The sequence below is a fragment of the Erinaceus europaeus genome, chromosome 18, assembly GCF_950295315.1.
Source record: "Erinaceus europaeus chromosome 18, mEriEur2.1, whole genome shotgun sequence".
Taxonomy (NCBI): domain Eukaryota; kingdom Metazoa; phylum Chordata; class Mammalia; order Eulipotyphla; family Erinaceidae; genus Erinaceus; species Erinaceus europaeus.
The window spans coordinates 24,807,340-24,826,959 of record NC_080179.1 but is presented as its reverse complement, the minus strand read 5'-3'; the positions used below and the strand labels follow the sequence as shown (position 1 = coordinate 24,826,959).

Here is a 19,620-nt window from a genome sequence, read left to right as displayed (position 1 = left end):
CAGAATCCTTTCTTGGATCCTCGCTTAACCATGTGTGCCACCACCTGACCCCGACTTGTTTTATCTTAACAGGATTAAGTAAAGAAGAGTAAACATGAAATAAATAATATCAATAAAATAAATATCAAAATACTGGGCATGATAAAGAGTAAAACTGTTTTATCTCTTGTAAAGATACTTTCAATAGGAACTAGAATAATTTTTGAATTATTGAAACTTAACTCATGTTAGAAGAGCAATTTGAGAAGTTACTGCAAGGAGCAGCTACCACCCAGAAAAAATCTGGGAGAAAAGATAATGGCAGAGTATTTGGGGACCCAGGAAGAAACACAGATTCTCTGCTCCCCTTTGTGAGTAATCTGACATGACTTTTTAGTGAGGCTCAATGCAAGCAGCCAAAAGTGTTGATGTGATCTCTGCAGATGTAAATGTTAACTTTATCTCCTACTAAATACATTTTACTGCTTGAAAATTTTGACAGTACACCTGTGTTCCCTAAGCAAACAAATGTCTACCCTCTTTTTATTTTGCCCTTTTGATTGTATGTGTATTGTGGTGGCAAGGATAAAAATTTACAAAGCTAAAGCTTATGGAAAAACAAAACAGTTTTTTCTTCTTTATTTTTTAGTTCAGGTAAATTAAAATTTAGTTCAATTAAAACACATATTGCAAAACAAACTAGCAAAAATCTTTGAACTTCAGCAAGCAAGAAAATATCTTGGCAGTCTTCTAGTCGATCTAGATTTTAAAAATGATAAAATCCAGGAATATTTCATGATTTCTTCAATAACGCACATTGGTGTTGAAATTTAGACCTCTTCATTATACCTCACAATATTTGCATATAAGTTTAGAGGCTATTATAATTATATATTCAATGCTCATTAAGTGCTAACATGTACTGGACATCATTCTATGAATCATTTACATTATTTTACTCATTATTTTATTTCATCCAACTCAGATTTTACTCATCATAAGAAACGGACAGTTTTACCTTCATTTAAGGATCAGTGAACTGTAGCTGAGAAAGTGACTTGTTCAAGAGTTAAATGCGAAGACGAGTGGGTTAAATGGGTACTCTAACTCTGAAGCTATAGCCATGGTTCACTTAAGATCAACAATACCTAGCTTCTGAGATAGGGCGTGTGCACCGTGGTATGGCCTTAGATGACCCCACCAATGTGTCCTGGAGCCCCACTTCCTTAGAACCCCGCTCCACCAGGGAAAGAGAGAGACAGGCTGGGAGTATGGATTGACCTGCCAACACCCATGTTCAGCAGAGAAGCAATTACAGAAGCCAGACCTTCCACCTTCTGCACCCCATAATGACCCTGGGTTCATACTCCCAGAGGGTTAAAGAATAGGAAAGCTATCAGGGGAGGGGATAGGATATGGAGTTCTGGTGGTGGGAAATATGTGGAGTTGTACCTCTCTTTTCCTATGGTTTTTGTCAGTGTTTCCTCTTTATAAATAAAAATAAAAATAAATAAATAAATAAAAAAGATCAATAATGCCATTAGCCAATAATAGGTGAGCAGGATACTGGAAAAAATCTTACCTCTCTGCTGCTTCCATCAGCTGACTTGCTCTGAATCTCCTTATTATCCAAATTTTCTATATCAGATTCTCCTGAAGCAATTGGTACAGTTTCTGAAACACTGGGACTGGGAATAAGGGATTGACTCTCATTTTCCATCATTGTGTTTCTCTCTGTGTCACTGCTTTTTTCCTTATCTTGGAGAAAAATTTGTGTGTTGCTCAATTCAGAAAGGGTATGATCAGAAATATTCTCCTTAAAGCACATCTCATTAACATTGTCCATTTTCTCCTTTGAAACATTTGGGGTCTTGCAAAATAGTTTAGAAAGCATATAATTTATTCCATTCTTAATCTTTGCCATCGCACGCTGCAGATTTTTTGCTTCAGGAGTCTCCTCAACTAGTGTAGTCTTATATAAACTAAATGAGTTCACCAATGCCAGAAACAGGTAAATTACCTAAATGAGAAAGTCAAATGAGATTAAACATATATCATTTATTGCTTCCTTTAAATAAAAAATCTGAAAATGGAATAACCTGATATTTGTAAACAGTCTATAAACTATTATGATACCATGTTTGTTATCTATAATGGATTAGATACTAGCAAATCAGTCAAGGAGTTTGTATAACCAGAAAAGTCATCTTAAAAAAAAATCACAACATTCTATGAAGGATCACTTGTTTCTGTTTTTTTTTTTTGCTTCCAGGATTATTGCTGGGGCTGCACCACTAATCCACTGCTCCTGGAGGCCATTTTTTCCCCCTTTGTGGTCCTTGTTGTGGTATTGTTATTGTGGTTATTATTGTTGTTGTTATTTATGTCATTATTGTTGGATAGGACAGAGAGATATGGAGAGAGGAGGGGAAGACAGAAGGAGGAGAGAAAGATAGACACCTGCAGACCTCTTCATCACTTGTGAAGCGACCTCCCTGCAGCTGGGGAGCCAGGGTCTCGAATTGGGACCCTTATACCAGCCCATGTGCTTTGTGAAATCTGCACATAACCCTCTGCAATGTGAAATGTGTAATGGTATTTCTGTAAACTCTACAAACAGATAACAAATATCAGAGACAGAGAGCTATTTCTGGTTTTAAATCCCATTATCAATTTTCATTGTGGTAAAAAGACCATACATGGTCTGACTAGACAGCTCACCTTTATAACATCCCTGATTTATCACACTTAAGATCCAAGTTCAAGTCCAGCCCCCACCACACTAGGGGAAACTTCTGCATCAGGTGTTTTTCCCTCCCACCCTCTCTCTCCCATTTGTCACTTTCCATCTGATGAAAGTCATCTTGAAGTGGTGAAACCCCAGTAGCAACAAAAATAATTAGTAATCAAATTTGAAAAGTTAATAATAGGGTTTGAGTCATTTAGTTGCTTCTCTGGGGTAATAAATTTGGTTAACTATGAAATATATGAGTAAGGGGATGTGCCTTGGTGCACTCAGTTGAAAACACAAGCTACCAAATGCAGGGCCCTGGGCTGGGCCAACTGATCCTCATTTGCAGAGAGGAAGCTTCAGGAACCATCATTTCTCTCTGTTCTATCTAATGAAAGAATAAAAAAGGAAAAATGACCATGGGGGGGTATTGGATACATCATGTAACACTGAGTCCCCATAATAACTCTGGTGGTGGAAAGGAGAGAAAATGAAAGACAACTACTGAGTGACTTCCCTTATATGTGGAATACAGGGAACTATTCATGAAAAAGGAAGGAAGGAAAGAAGGAAGGAAGAAAGACAACTACTGGATGATTTTTCTTCTATGTGGAATATATATAAAAAAGAATAAAGAAGAAATGAAAGAAAGAAAGAAAAAAAGAAGGAAAGAGGGAAAGGGAGGGAAAAAGAAATAAAGGGAAGAGAGAGGGGGAGAAAAAAAGGGAAAGGAAGGGGAGGGGGAGGGGAGAGGGAGGGAAGGGAAGTAGAAATGGAAGAAGCCAAACTGTGTCTAAGACTTCGCAAGAACTATGATAGATTTGGGGGGAGGGGACACAGAACTTTGATATTCAATGTGGCGTGGATCTGACTCCTGTAATTTTATAATCCTATAAATCACTAGTATTAATTATATCGAATCACTAATAAAAAGAGAAAGATATGAGCATTGGAAAAGCTGTTCCTAATATTTGCAAGTTATTTTTAACTCAAGAATAATGTGTTTTGACATTTACTATCACTGAGCTTCAAGGAGGCAGATTTTTATCTTGTTTATACTTGTAGGTGTGTATTTCTGAATGCTGGTATTAGAGACTCACACTGATTTTTCTCTTAAACAATAATTTAAGCATTTTAATGAATGAAAAGGGCATTTGTCTTCCCTTTTCAGATAGCTGAGTTTTTGAAGATGTAGTTTATTTTATGTTTTACATATTAATTTAAAGAATATAGTTAACACGGGGACCTGGGTTCAAGCCTCCAGCCGCTACCTGCATAGGGAAAGCTTCACAAGTGTTGAAGCAGGTCTGCAGATGTCTCTCTTTTTTCTTCAGTCTCTACCAAGTTAATAAATAAAATATTTACAAAAACAATTGTTAAAAATTATGTAAGAATATACATTTTATATAATAACATATCTGCCTGTCTTTCTGATTCCTTCACATTTTAAAATCTACTCTTAATATCACACACTTTATGTAAGTATAGAATATACAAGTTTATCAAGATCTGCAAGTAGCCACTGTGAACATCTGAGAAACACACACACACACACACACACACACACACACACTTCTAATAATTCCATTTGAACACCCATATTACAACTGAAATGAGATCCACCTCTGATATTTTGAGTTGTGTATTCTGTTGTCTTTGCCTATTTTGTTTTAGCTTGTTAGAATAGTGTTAAATATCAATGAAAGTTGACAATGTACTAATAGCTACACATTTTAGAGGGTATTGAGTACTATTTTTTTTTTTTTTTACATTTTGGATACTGCTGTAGCCTTTGACAATACAAAGAAACTCATCATCACTTTATGGAACTCAGTGAGGAAGATAAAAAAGTACTCCAATATTGAACTCTAACATCAATTTTACATGAACATGTTGGGTATCTTCATGGTGAAATACAAACATGAAGGATAGGGATTAATTGGAATATCACTGTCCTTGTTTCAGTCTTTTGGAAAAATGTATTTTATCTCTAATTTGTGAGAAAAAGGAAAATACTGAATCTTTGGCTTGCTGTAAGAATACTTTCTTGTATGAATCATTTTGCTTTTTGTAAGTCAAAGCTATCAACCTATGCCCACATACCAATAAAACCAGAACCTATAGGAATGAATCAAAAGTACTGGTTAACTTTTATTAATTTTCTGAGTAATTCCACCATGAGATCAAATTTGACAACTAAGATTATATTTCATTGCTTCTGAAAAATTAATAGGATGTATGATTCAGGTAGGAGCCCAGCACATACCATATTGAAGAATGCTTAGGTGTAATAGTCTCTCTCTCTCTCTCTTTCTCTCCCTTGCTACCTCTCTCCCTTTCTCCCTCTCTCCTTCTCTCTCTCCCTCTCTCTCTCTCTCAGCTCTCCTCCTGCCTGTATCTCCATCAAAAGGAAGAAAGAGAAAGTAAGAAAATAAAGAGTGAAACATTAATTTCAGCAGACACAAGGGCTTGGGGGGGGTAGGTAAGAAGGAGAGTGAATGGGGACTTGAGGACCAAATCCCATATGAAGGAGGAATGAAGCATATCGACACTTATCTTTCAGTGACATGAAACTGAGTGACATGAAATTGTGCCACTGTGGTGACAGTCTTCTAAATCAACATTTCCTCAATGAAGTGATTAGAATTATTTTTATTTCCTTTTATTAATTGGTATTTAAATTACCTGGATTTATTGTGAAAATTTAGATTCTACTTTTACACACTTGAATTGAAGTTGGCGAGTCTACATCGATAAGTATCTCCCACATGATGCTAGTATTACTTTGCAGGCAAGGTGGTAAGTCAGTACTACCCAATAAATAAGGTGAAGGGTACATATACAGCTTCCCGCTAGTTATATAAAAAGTACTAATAAAATAGGTAAAATTCATTTTACAAATGTTTCATTTTAACTTCAAGCATGAAAATATTATTTTAAAATGTACTCAATATAAAATTCACTCATGAAATAATCTGCATTCTTTTGGAGGAAGGAATATATATCAAATTCAGTGGAAATTTTACAATTAAAGCGCATCTTAAATGAGCCCACATTTATTTTACCTGTGACTAGAGTCACCATATTGTATAGCTCAAGAATAGAACACTGAAGCCCATATAGTCATATCATAACAATTATAGGCTACATTACATCAGTTTTTTTTAGGAAAAAAATAGAAGCATGGATCACTTACCAAAAAATTTCCAATTAAAATGACCATCATGTAAAAAGGAAAACAGCTGAATTCACCTGCTACCTTAAAGCAATCCCATAAAGTCTCTATCCATTCTCCACAGAGAACACGGAACACAACCAGATAGGTGTGCAAGAAGTCATGCATGTGCCAGCGTGGGAGTTCACAGTCTTTCTTTATGTGGCAAACATTTTCTATGTAACTAGAGGCAAAAAGCTTCTGGCCAACCACGGTAAAAAAGAACATGAATACGAAGAAGAGCAGGACCAAGTTCTTAAGGGCCACCAAGGATTTATGAAGAGTCAGCATCAGGATATTAAATGTCTTCCAGTATTTCCCCAACTTGAAAATGCGCAACTAATAGAGCAATGTAAAATAAGTGAATAAGTCAATGTAGAATAAACAAGCAACGGCAAAAGCTCACTGTTTCTTAATATGTCCATTTAAAATTTTACCAGCATCATGAACATACACATATATAGACTTTAATGTAATATTTGACTTTGAGCATTGCTGAATCAATAAATCAGCATTCCTTCCTAACCACTGAAAGGTAATTTTATGAACAATTCTTGATATACATGTTGTATACTTACTTGGTGATGAGTCCATAAATGTCTTCTTCTATTGATATATATTTTTATTCAATTAATATTACTCTAGTTTTATGTTATAATATTTGGTAGGATAACTATCCTTATTTTTTTTTACAGTATATTGGATATTTCCCTTTAACTCTCAAGTAGGTTATATTGAAAATACTGAAGGTTTTACTGTGCATTTCCTTTCCAAATAACAGACTGAAAACCAAATGTGACATTTGAGGTTTAGTCTGAATATTTTTCTTCTTCACATAATTTATTCACATTGACACTCGCCAAGGACATACCTTAACATTTTGGTCAACTATATTGTAGTGAATTCAATCATGTCATATCCAACCTTTACTTTGTATATATGTAGTAGACCTTCTACATTTTTTCTAACCTTTAATTTGCCTTCAGGACTTCAGACCAGGGCTTCTTATTCATTAAATAAAAACATTTATAGATTCAGTCATTACTTGCCTTTTAGCATTTTCTGTATTTCTCAGTGTTCTTTCACTCATAAATGTGATGACTACATGTAGTTCCTATTTTTTTTACTTAAAAAGTTTATGAATGTGGGTTTGCGTTTACAACAGAATTCTGAAGATGTAGATAAACTCAAATATATTTAGTTTTTATTTCCCATTACCTTCCTTCAGCTACTTAGCAAAAATGTAAGACTATGCTATTATTACTATTTAGTATTTTCATAAATTACCTTCTTATAATCCTATATCCTTAACCAGTTTTCTTATTATTTTTTAATTTTCTCATTATTTCTTTAATGGATAGAGACCACCAGAAATTGAGAGGGAAAGGGGTGACAGAGAGGGAGAGAAACAGAAAGATACCTGCAATAGTGCTTCACTATTTGCAAAGCTTTCCTCTTGCAGATAGGGTTTAGGGGCTTAAACTGGGGTTTTCGAATACTGTGTCATGTGTGTTCAACCATGTGCTGTTACACAGCCCCTAGTTTTCTTATTCTTACCACCACAGAACATGAAAAACATACTGATTTTCACTTAATTTTCATGATTACATTCTTCTGGCATGACTGCTTTTATCACTTTTTAAAAATATTTATTTATCCACTTTTGTTGCCCTTGTTGTTTTATTGTTGTTATTATTGTTTTGTCGTTGTTGGATAGGACAGAGAGAAATGGAGAGAGGAGGGGAAAACAGAGAGGGGGAGAGAAAGATAGACACCTGCAGACCTGCTTCACTGTCTGTGAAGCGACTCCCCTGCAGGTGGGGCGCTGGGGGCTCGAACCGGGATCCTTACGCTGGACCTTGCACTTGCTTTTATCACTTTATCTCTACTGATTTTTGTGCCTTGGGTCCTCATGTACATAAAAATTTTCCACTGCATGCTGTTTCATATAGAGTGGGAGACAAGGGGAGAAGTAGAGACACCACAGTACTGATGCTTCCCCCACTGTTACAGTACTTCCAAATGGTAGATGAGTGGTTTGAACTAGGGCCATGGACATAGCAAAGCAGACACTCACCATCTGAGCTATCTCATCAGCTCCTGAATGCTGTTTTTAAAATAAAGTCTTCTACCCTGTTAAGAAACACTCATCTGAGGTTAGCTCTTCAGTTGCCATTGACAGTCTACTTCTATACTTCTTTACTACTGTGATCTTCAAACCTAAGTTAGTAATAATATTTTATCTATTTTTAAGCCCCAGAACTAGATCTCAATTTTGCTAATAATAGCTTCTTATTTTCTTTTAACCTCCAGGGTTATTGCTGGGGCTCGGTGCTTGCACTTCTTCTTCTAGCATTTGCCCTTCTTCCGTAGCCAGTCAACAGCGTCAGGTTGAGCCTGATGTAAAGTTTCGAGACCTCCTTTGAATCTGGAGAGGTGGCAGTCGTTGACTATGTGGGTCATAGTCTGTCTGTAGCCACAGGGGCAGTTCGGGTCGTCTCTGGCTCCCCAGCGATGGAACATAGCAGCGCACCGGCCATAGCCTGTTCGATAGCGATTGAGGAGGGCCCAATCATAACGTGCTAGGTCAAAGCCGGGTTGACGCTTGCAGGGGTCTGTGATGAGGTGTTTGTTCTTTACCTCAGCTGACTGCCAACTCTGTTTCCAAGAATCTGGAACAGAGAAGTTCAGTGTAGGCGTAGGGGACCAGATTGGGTGACGAGACGTCAAGCATTGGACAGGGTGGGCGAAGATATCCGCGTATATTGGCAGGTCCGGTCGAGCGTAGACGTGGGAAATGAACTTAGATGATGCCGCATCCCGACAAATATCTGGCAGGGTGATGTTGCTAAGAACTGGCAGCCATGGAACCGGGGGTGGAACGGATGGTTCCAGAAATTATCCTCATGGAGGAATATAATTTGGACATGGGGGCTACGGAACCATACTGGGGCACAGTATTCTGCAGTGGAATAGCATAATGCCAGAGATGATGATCGTAGTGTGGAAGCGCTCGCGCCACATGAGGAGCTGGCCAGTCTTGCAATGATGTGATTCCTCGCGCCCACCTTTGCTGCAGTTTTTATGAGATGTTTGTGAAATGACAGAGTGCGATCGAGAGTAACGCCAAGATAGACTGGCTGGGCTTCATGCCGGATTCTCGTACCGCCAAGCTGCACATTAAGCTCACGCGAGGCCGAGGCATGGTGTAGATGGAAAACAGATGATACCGTTTTTGCAGTGCTAGGGATTAGTCGCCATTTTTTACAGTAATCAGATATCAGAGACATGTCTTTCGTGAGTGTTTCCTCGAGGATGTCGAACTTGGATGCCTGAGTTGCACAGCAGATGTCATCGGCGTAGATGAACTTCCTTGAAGAAGTTTCTGGGAGGTCATTGATATAAATATTAAATAGCGTAGGAGCCAGAAGAGAGCCCTGGGGGAGGCCACTTGAGACAGGTCTCCATCTGCTAGACTTGTCACCCAGATGCACCCGGAATCTTCTGTTTTGGAGAAGAAACGATATAGTGTTGGCCACCCATGGAGGCAGGCATCTTGAGATCTTGACTAGGAGACCATGGTGCCAGACCGTGTCATAGGCTGCTGTGAGATCAACAAAGACAGCGCCCGTCTTTAAATTCTTCTGGAATCCATTTTCAGTGTAAGTTGAGAGGGCCAGGGCTTGTTCGCAGGTAGATCTTCCTGGGCGGAAACCAGCTTGGGTGGGTGATAGGAATTTCTCTGTAAGACGAGAAATAGGTGACAGAAGCAGCCTCTCAAGGAGTTTGTAACACACGGAGAGGAGAGAAATTGGTCTATAGCTGGCGGCCAGTGTTGGGTCTTTCTTTGGTTTCAAAACTGCTATAATCTTAGCATGACGCCAAACTTTGGGCATAGACTCAGATTCCAAGATGTGGGACAGGAATGAAGTGAGCCACTTCTTTGCCGCGGGGCCCAGGTTAAGAATGAGTTCTGGGGTGATGTTATCATAGTCAGCAGCTATTCCCGGTTTAACCCTCTTCAAAGCGTCTTCCAGTTCAGACAGTGTAAAGGGAGAGAGTTTTGGAGATGGACAAGATAACCAGAAGTGGGATGACCACTCATGGGAAATTTCTCTTTTCCAGACTGGGTCGATCTTAGCACATCCAACTTGAGTTAGGTGACTGGCCACTGAGTTTGGAGATACGGGAGGATGGGAGACAGGAGGGCGTTGGCTACCGGCACCCAGTCTGTGAAGAAGCTTCCAGGCCTTCCTACTTGAGTGGGTGAAGTTCAGACTTTCCGTGAGTTGTTGCCAGCGGGCTTGGCGTGCTGCATCCAGGGAGGCAATGAGATGGTCAGCCACATCTGGGTCGCCCGACTCATCATACTGCTTTAGTAGTTGCTCGCATTCAGCATCAAGACAAGGCGTATAGTTAGCACGTCTCCCACGAGGAATGGCTTGGGAAGCTGCTTTGAAGATGGCTTGGCGGAAGCGCCTGTAGGAATCTTCAGAGGGGATAGAATTAATTGGAATTGCACTACGAATCCACTTCTCCTGGAGGCATTTTTTCCCCCGCTTTGTTGCCCCTGTTGTCATCATTATTGTTGTTATCATTGCTGTTCTTGTTGTTGTTGTTGGATAGGACAGAGAGAAATTGAGAGAGGAGGGGAGACTGACAGGAGGGAGAAAAAGACAGACACCTGCAGACCTGCTTCACCGCCTGTGAAGCGACCCTCCTGCAGGTGGGGAGCCGGGGGCTTGAACCGGGATCCTCCTGCCTTAACCCGCTGCACTACCGCCCAACCCCCAATAGCTTATTTTAATGCCTTGATCAGACAACAGCGCTGGCGATACTTACTTTTTCTGGTGACAGTTTCTGAAATATGTTCAGATAAATTAATGAATTCAGTACTCCCAAGTACCAATATCCATCACTGTTATGCCCACTTTATTTTAGTCTGAGAAACTAAGATAAGTTTTCATACAATAAAAACTAAGTCTTAATTTCTACTTACCAGCCTTAATATTCGAAAAGCAGATAATCCAAAAATGTTGGCTAGATAAAGTTCTGTTAAACCTTGGAATACAATTAGGCTATCAAAAATATTCCAGCCAATTTGGAAATACTCATATGGATGCATGGCAATTACTTTAAAAATCATTTCTGCTGTAAATATGCCAATAAAAACCTATGTAAAAGAAAAGCATATGGATAAAAATAAGATCCCAATAAATCTACCAAAACCCTCATTAGCTAGATACTGTGATTTTTCATTGTCACATTCTTTACAGCTCTTCTGTTGAGGTCTGATTAGTTTTGGACTCTGTATTACAATAATAAATGTGTATACTTTCTGAACATTTATTTAAATATCTAATGTATAATAAGAGATTCAATTATTTTAATAAAATGTATCCTGAAAATGAAAGAATATCTGAAAATAAAAAGATTTTAATTTGAAATACACTTTAAATTATAGAAAACGTTTTCTATACGAATGGATATATATACATATATATATACACATATATTAATTCTAGTAGCAAAAAAAGAGAAACCTTTGGAATTTGCTAATGAAAACTAAGAGCTATATTGATATTAATATCTAAATAACTGTTTGGGAATCAATTAAATGTATGATTGAAAACATATTTTAATTTTGCTATTTACATTAGTACTAACAGTTAAACAAAGCTACACTAATAGCAAATAAAATTAAAGAAAAATATATACTGACTTGAATATGCCTTTTGTTTCTAACTTACAGAAATTTATTTTGCTTTCACATTGTATATGAAAAAAAATCACAGGTGAATTTCAAAGATACCTTACCAAAATGATAAGCTCCAATTTAAGGCAAGACAAATGGTTAGCACAGGCTGGGCCAGGTACATTTGTAGTTAGTATCTGGAATTGCATGAAGTGTTTATGTGTTATGTCACTCTCACCCTATTCTGAACTAGGAGCGATGGGACAGTGAGACGGTATGTTTGGAAAGGGAATGGAAATAAGTAATTATTTTATTGTGTGAATAGGAATCCCAAATTTCAATAACAGAATTAAAAAGTTAACTATAAATCTACTCGACAATAAAGATACTTACAAATTAGCATTGGGAGTGGGGTGAGAAGCCTGAACACAGCATTTCAGGCTATACTCATACTATACATTTGTAACATTTTCAATTATAAAATAAAATAATAGAAGCAAATATCACAAAAGAAAAGCTGAAACCACAAGTGAAAATAATGTACAATGATAACCTTACCAGGTTTCCAATGCTGAGAACATTGCTGGTTTCTACAGTCATTGGATAATGCTCCAAAGCCAAAAAATAGATGTTTAGAATTATGCACATGACAAGGAAAAGATCAGCAAATGGATCCATTACAATCTTATGGACAAAATCTTTCAGTTTTAACCAACAAGGACAACAATTCCAGATCAAAAAAGATTTAGCAAATTTATACCAAAACAATGGGCATTTCTTCCTGGGTTTTTCAATGCCTGAAATATGTGAATAAAAAGTTAAATTTAGAAAATTGTTTAAGTTCTATATAATAGAGTTCTTTACAGTTACATGCAAAGAAATGTCTGAAATCAGACTTCTAATTTAGAATTACTTTAAAGGAATATCTTACATTGCAAAACAGTTTTGTCAGTTGTCTTACTTTTGTCAATGTATGCTGACTGAAACAGTTGAAAATGGTGTAAATGTTGTATAATAAGACATGTCTATACCTCAAGAATTAAATGTAGAATACACACACACACACACATATATATATATTGCATTTCTACATTTTACATAGAAAGACTTACTGCTTATATGTGGAAGAGACAAATATAGGAAGGGCCTTAATATAATAGTAGTATAAAATCCCATCTGAAGTTAAAACTTTTATGCTATTTCTATTTTACACAAAGAAAATGTATTGCCCTCTTTGATAACACTTTCCAAGGTTTAAGACATTATGCTTATAGAAATGTAAAATGGGAGGTGTGGCTATGGAGTTGGAGTGGTTTCAGATCACACTCCTGATAAACTAGAAAAAAAAATGAGAGAGTGGGGTGGTAGCGCAATGGGTTAAGAGCAGATGGTGCAAAGCACAAGGACCAGCTTAAGGATTCCGGTTCAAGCCCCATCTCCCCTCCTGCAGGGGAATCACTTCACAAGTGGTGAAGCAGGTCTGCAGGTATCTATTTTTCTCTCTCCCTGTCTGTCTTTCCCTCCTTTCTCCATTTCTCTCTGTCCTATCCAACAACGATGACATCAGTAACAACCACAAAAATAAAACAAGGGTAACAAAAGTGAATAAATAAATAAATATTTAAAAAATACTTCAAAAAAATGAAAAATCACCTGAAAATCCAACAAAATACAGCCAGGATCTCTCCAGAAACTCACAACACCATAGCCAACAAGTTGCAATGCTACTATGATTTCATCCTGAACTCCCTGCATAGATGATCTCACCAATGTGTCTTGGAACTCCACCTCTCCAGAGTCCTATTCCACTAGGGAAAGATAAAAACAGGCTACGGGTATGGATCGACCTGCCAATACCCATGTCCAGCAGGGAAGCAATTACAAAAGCCAGACCTTCCACCTTCTGTACCCCACAAAGAATTTTGGTCCATACTGCCAGAGGGGTAAATGTTGGGGGAAAGATAATCAGAAGGCTCTGAACTCTAATTCTATCAGGGTCTGGAGAGAGAAAAGAAGAATAAAAAGGGAAGTGGGGAGAGTAAGCAGGACACTTAGAAGTAGTAGGTGTGGATTTGAAAGGAAGAGAAGGCAGGCCCATAAAAAAAAAAAGGGCAAATATATATGAATATAGATAGATTGTAGAAATAACATTCAATCCATATCTGTGATCTTGAGAGAACTAAAGCAGTTTTCAGTGGAGGGAACAGGGGCACAGAACTCTGGTGGTGGGAAAGGTGTGGCATTATACCCCTGTTAACATCATGTAAATCAACATTAAATCACCAATAAAAATAAATAGAAAGAAATTTAACATATTCCTAATTATGATACTCTTATGTTTGTACTAATATTTTAATTATTATTATCTTCAAAGTTGTGAAGCATCTGCAGGTTTTCTTTAAACGTAAATCTTAGAAATAGCACCTACTATAGTACATAGATATCTTTTATTTTACCTTCTTCATGTCTGAGAGTAGTATCACCTGACATATCCATAGTAGTAGTCATTGAAGTTGGTGATCTTTTCTTCATTTCTATTTGTGTGTTCTTTGTCTAAAAAAAAAAAGTTAAGTATAATACTAGCGTCTCCATTTGTAGATCCATTATTATAACTATAAGAAGGTTCATTTCCTTTTTAAAAGTTTTCGTCATGGAGGTTCCCAGAAGATGGTGGACTAAGAAGCTACTAGTGGCTTGAGCTCTGACCACATCTTCTGGAAACGGTACGATTTTCTGCCTTTAGTAGGCCAGTCAATAAGGGGTCCTAGTGGTGACACCAAGGAGGTGACTATAACTTAATTTGGCTTAAAAAATAGAGTAGAAAAAAAAAAGGAAAAAATTTTTTTTCTATTAAATTATTAAGCACACCTCCTCCCCCCCCCCATAACCAGTCCCTGGGGACCAGCTCCTAGCAGGCTCCCCTGCTGAGCTTCTTTCTTTACCAAGATTCCTGTCCCACCAGGGCGTATCATTCATTCTAAGTCTATACCCTTCTGAAACCTCTGGCCATTTTTCTTTCTAAGTAGCCAACCTCCCCCACCTCACCCTGCATAACTAATTAAATAATTAAAAATAAATAAATAAATAAACTCTTTCCTTTCACCGCTCTTTTATGACTGTTCTTTTTCTTATCTTTTTCTTTTTTCTCTCTCTTTCTTTTTTTTGCTTTTTCTCATTCTTGTCATCCTTTCTTCCTTAATCCTACAGCTTCCAAAGCCACAGGCCCCAGCCCCCACACCACCAAACACTGTGCTTTTTTGAATTCACTGATACACATTTGGGAATTATTTTGGGGAAGAATTCTGACTCAGAGTTGGACTCTCACTGCAGGCATCTTTGCTCAACTTCCCTTCCTCCTTTAGCTACCCCTAGAATATACAGTCGATAGTAGATTTGCATAACTGTCTATTTCAGCTATCCTTGTCTAGTCCTGAGGAATTTTTTTTTTCTCTTTCTTAACAATCAGCTGCCTCTGATCATGAGGTTTGAGGTAATCTGGGAAAGGGTTTTTTTTTTTATTACCCTGCTCTATCTCTATTTTATTATTAATATTATGTAAAGGCATATATCTTTCCCCCCCCTTTAGGTTGATCAGAATTAACTCATAGAGTATCTTTCATTGCTAGGATAGTGGGCATCTTATCTATTGTGGGAGGAACTTGTCTAATTACTCCTAACTCCTCTACAGACTCTCCCCTCCCTCTTCCTCCTAGCTAATTAAAAAAATTAAATTAAAAATAAAGTAATCAGGGGGTTGGGCGGTGGCGCAGTGGGTTAAGCGCATGTGGCGCAAAGCGCAGGGACCGGCGTAAGGATCCCGGTTCGAGCCCCCGGCTCCCGACCTGCAGGGGAGTCGCTTCACAGGTGGTGAAGCAGGTCTGCAGGTGTCTATCTTTCTCCCCCCCTTTCTGTGTCTTCCCCTCCTCTCTCCATTTCTCTCTGTCCTATCCAACAACAAAGCAACATCAACAATGGGAATAATAACCGCAACAAGGCTGCAACAACTAGGGCAACAAAAAGGGGGAAAAATAAATAAATAAAGTAATCAAAAAAACTTTCCTTTTACTGCTCTTTAATTACAGCTCTTTTTCTTATCATTTCTCTTTTCTCTCTCTTGTCTCATTTTTCTTTTTTTTTTATCTTGTAATACACTTCTTCCTTCCTTCTTCTTTGCCTTTCTGAATTTGTGAATTATTTTGGGGAAGAAATCTGACTCAGAGTGGACTCTCTATGTGTGTATCTCTGCTCTACTTCCCTTTCCCCTCTTGTTACCCCTAGAATATACAGTGGATAGTAGATTTGCATAACTGTCTATTCTTGCTATCCTTCTTTCTTTCTCTTTCTTCTTCACTAGGATTTGGTTACTATTTTTTCACGGACTGGAGAAATTGTTTGGCTAACTGATAAGTGATTAAACTGCTGCAATACTTGCTTCAGTTGCTACTGTAATTCCTGAGGTTGGTGAGTGCAATGGTCATAAAGGTATTTAGTACAGTGTTGCTTGTACTCAAGACACAACTGAGGAACAACAGAGCATAAAAAAGAAACACATAAATAAAAAAAAAGGGTAGGTCAAAAGCAAATAAAACTGCTACTCCAATGAATGAAGACAAGAGCCCAGAAGAAACTACAAATCAGCCAGAAGTAATCATAGATAAGAAAAGTATGCAAGCAATAATAAACTTATTAATCACAGAAATGAAAACAACATTGGAGGAAAGGAATGGCAGTATTAGGGAAACAACACTTGAGACCCCCAAGTAAAATACTTATTATCTTGAGGCAATTAGAGAACTGAAAGCTGAAATAGCTGTAATGAAGAAAGAAGCTGAGGCAAGGGAAAGCAGACTAACAGAAGCAGAAAACAGAATTAGTCAGACAGAGGATGAGTTAGAGAAAATGAAGAAAGAAGTGAAAGAGCTTAAAAAGAGATTGAGAGACACTGAAAACAACAACAGAGACATATGGGATGATCTCAAAAGAAGTAACATTCGTATAACTGGCCTGCCAGAGGAAGAAAGAGAGGAAGGGGAAGCAAACATTCTAGAGGAAATAATACTTCCCAGACCTGAATAACAGAAAGGACATCAAAATTCAAGAGGCCCAGAGAGTTCCAAACAGAATCAACCCAGACCTGAAGACACCAAGACACATCATAGTCACAATGAGAAGAAGTAAGGATAAAGAAAGGATCCTAAAGGCTGCAAGAGAGAAACAAAAAGTCACATACAAGGGAAAACCCGTAAGATTATCTGCAGACTTCTCCACTCAAACTCTAAAAGCCAGAAGAGAATGGCAAGATATCTATCGAGCCCTGAATGAAAAAGGGTTTCAACCAAGGATAATATATCCTGCTAGACTTTCATTCAAACTAGATGGAGGGATCAAAACCTTTTTAGAAAAATTACAGTTAAAGGAGGCAACCATCACCAAACCGACCCTGAAAGAGGTTCTAAAAGACCTCTTATAAACAAGAACATGACTATAATACTTGCAATATATCAGAGCAAACAAAAAAATTTTTTGAATAATGGCACTAGAATACATTAAATCAATAATATCAATAAATGTCAATGGCTTAAACTCACCCATCAAAAGGCACAGAGTGGGGGGATGGATCAGAAAACATAACCCAACCATATGCTGCTTGCAAGACTCACATCTGTCACAACAAGATAAACACAGACTTAAAGTGAAAGGATGGAAAACTATCATACAGGCTAATGGACCACAAAAAAGGGCAGGAACAGCCATTCTCATCTCAGACACGAGAAATTTTAAATTAAAGTAATAAAATATAGGCAGGGACATTACATAATAATTAGAGGATCAATCAGCCAAGAAGACTTAACAATTATTAACATCTATGCACCCAATGAGGGACCATCTAAATACGTCAAGCACTTACTGAAAGAATTTCAAAAATACATCAATAGCAATACAATAATAGTGGGAGACTTCAATTGCCCACTCTCACACTTAGACAGATCAACAAAGCAGAGAACCAACAAAGATACAAGAGAAGTGAATAAAGAGATTGACAGACTAGACCTCTTGGACATTTTCAGAGTCCTTCAGCCCAAAAAACTGGAATACACCTTATTTTCAAATCCACATAACACATACTCAAGGATAGACCACATGTTAGGCCACAAAGACAGCATCAATAAATTCAAGAACATTGAAATCATCCCAAGTATCTTCTCAGACCACAGTGGAGTAAAACTAACATTTAACAACAAACAGAAAATTATTAAAAGTCACAGAATTTGGAAACTAAACAACATACTCCTTAAGAACCACTGGGTCAGAGACTCACTCAAGCAGGAAATTCAAATGTTCCTGGAAACAAATGAAAATGAAGACACAACCTATCAAAATATTTGGGACACAGCTAAAGCAGTACTGAGAGGGAAACTTATAGCCATACAATCGCATATTAAACACCAAGAAGAAGCTCAAATGAATGACCCTACTGCACACCTCAAGGACTTAGAGGAAGAGGAACAAAAACCCTAAAGCAACCAGAAGGACAGAAATCAATAAAGTTAGAGCAGAAATAAACAACATCAAAAATAAAAGAACCATACAAAAGATCAATGAAGCCAAATGTTGGTTCTTTGAAAGATTAAACAAAACTGACAAACCCCTAGCCAGACTCACCAAACAAAAAAGGGAGAAGACTCAAATTAATAGAATTGTAAACGATGCAGGAGATATCACAACTGATACCACAGAAATCCAGAGAATCCTGCGAAACTTCTATAAAGAACTATATGCCACCAAGCTAGAGAATCTGGAAGAAATGGAACAATTCCTAGAAACCTTTGCACTTCCAAAACTGAACCAAGAAGAACTACAAAATCTAAATACACCAATCAAAGACAAAGAAATTGAAACCGTTATTAAGAATCTCCCCAACAACAAAAGTCCTGGACCAGATGGCTTCACAAACGAATTCTACAAAACTTTCAGGAAACAGTTAATACCATACTTCTTAAGCTATTCCATAAGATTGAAGAAACAGGAATACTCCCTTCCACCTTCTATGAAGCCAACATCACCCTGATACCAAAAGCTGATAGGGACAGAACAAAAAAGGAAAACTACCAATATCTCTGATGAACATAGATGCCAAAATATTAAACAAGATCTTGGCCAACCTGATACAGCAACATATCAAAAAGATAGTTCATCACGACCAAGATTGATTCATCCCAGGAATGCAAGGCTTGTTCTACATCCATAAGTCAATCAATGTCATTCACCACATCAATAAAAGCAAATCCAAAAACCACATGATTATCTCAATAGATGCAGAGAAAGCCTTTGACAAAATCCAACACCCATTCATGCTCAAAACTCTACAAAAAATGGGAATAGATGGGAAATTCCTCAAGATAGTAGAGTCTATATATAGCAAACTTACAGCCAACATCATACTCAATGGACAGAAGCTGAAAGCATTCCCCCTCAGATCAGACACTAGACAGGGCTGTCAACTGTCACCATTACTCTTCAACACAGTATTGGAAGTTCTTGCCATTGCAATCAGGCAAGAGAAAGGAATCAAAGGAATACAGATTGGAATGGAAGAAGTCAAGCTCTCACTATTTGCAGATGATATGATAGTATACATAGAAAAACCTAAAGAATCCAGCAGAAAACTACTGGAAGTTATTAGGCAATATAGCAAGGTATCAGGCTACAAAATCAATGTACAAAAATCAGTGACTTTTTTTATGCAAATACTAAATCTGAAGAAGAAGACATCCAGAAATCACTCCCATTTACTGTTTCAGCAAAATCAATCAAATACCTAGGAATAAAGTTGACCAAAGAAGTGAAAGACTTGTATGCTGAAAACTATGAGTCACTACTCAAGGAAATAGAAACTGATACCAAGAAATGGAAAGATATCCCATGCTTATGGATTGAAGAATAAATATCATCAAAATGAATATTCTCCCCAGAGCCATATACAAATTTAAAGCAATACCC

The 19,620-nt window shown here is 37.5% G+C and overlaps 1 protein-coding gene across 2 annotated transcripts in view; it reads right to left on the bottom strand.

The window, feature by feature from the left end:
- SCN7A (sodium voltage-gated channel alpha subunit 7) overlaps positions 1-19,620 on the bottom strand; it is a 105,425-nt gene that overhangs the window by 30,487 nt on the left and 55,318 nt on the right. For both annotated transcript variants that reach the window (XM_060177771.1, XM_060177770.1), the window contains 5 exons: positions 14,076-14,172; positions 12,178-12,416; positions 10,924-11,097; positions 5,907-6,263; positions 1,562-1,999 (listed from right to left, as the gene is read on the bottom strand). In XM_060177771.1, the coding sequence (XP_060033754.1) occupies positions 1,562-1,999; positions 5,907-6,263; positions 10,924-11,097; positions 12,178-12,416; positions 14,076-14,172 (1,305 nt within the window). The remainder of the gene's footprint in view (positions 1-1,561; positions 2,000-5,906; positions 6,264-10,923; positions 11,098-12,177; positions 12,417-14,075; positions 14,173-19,620) is intronic.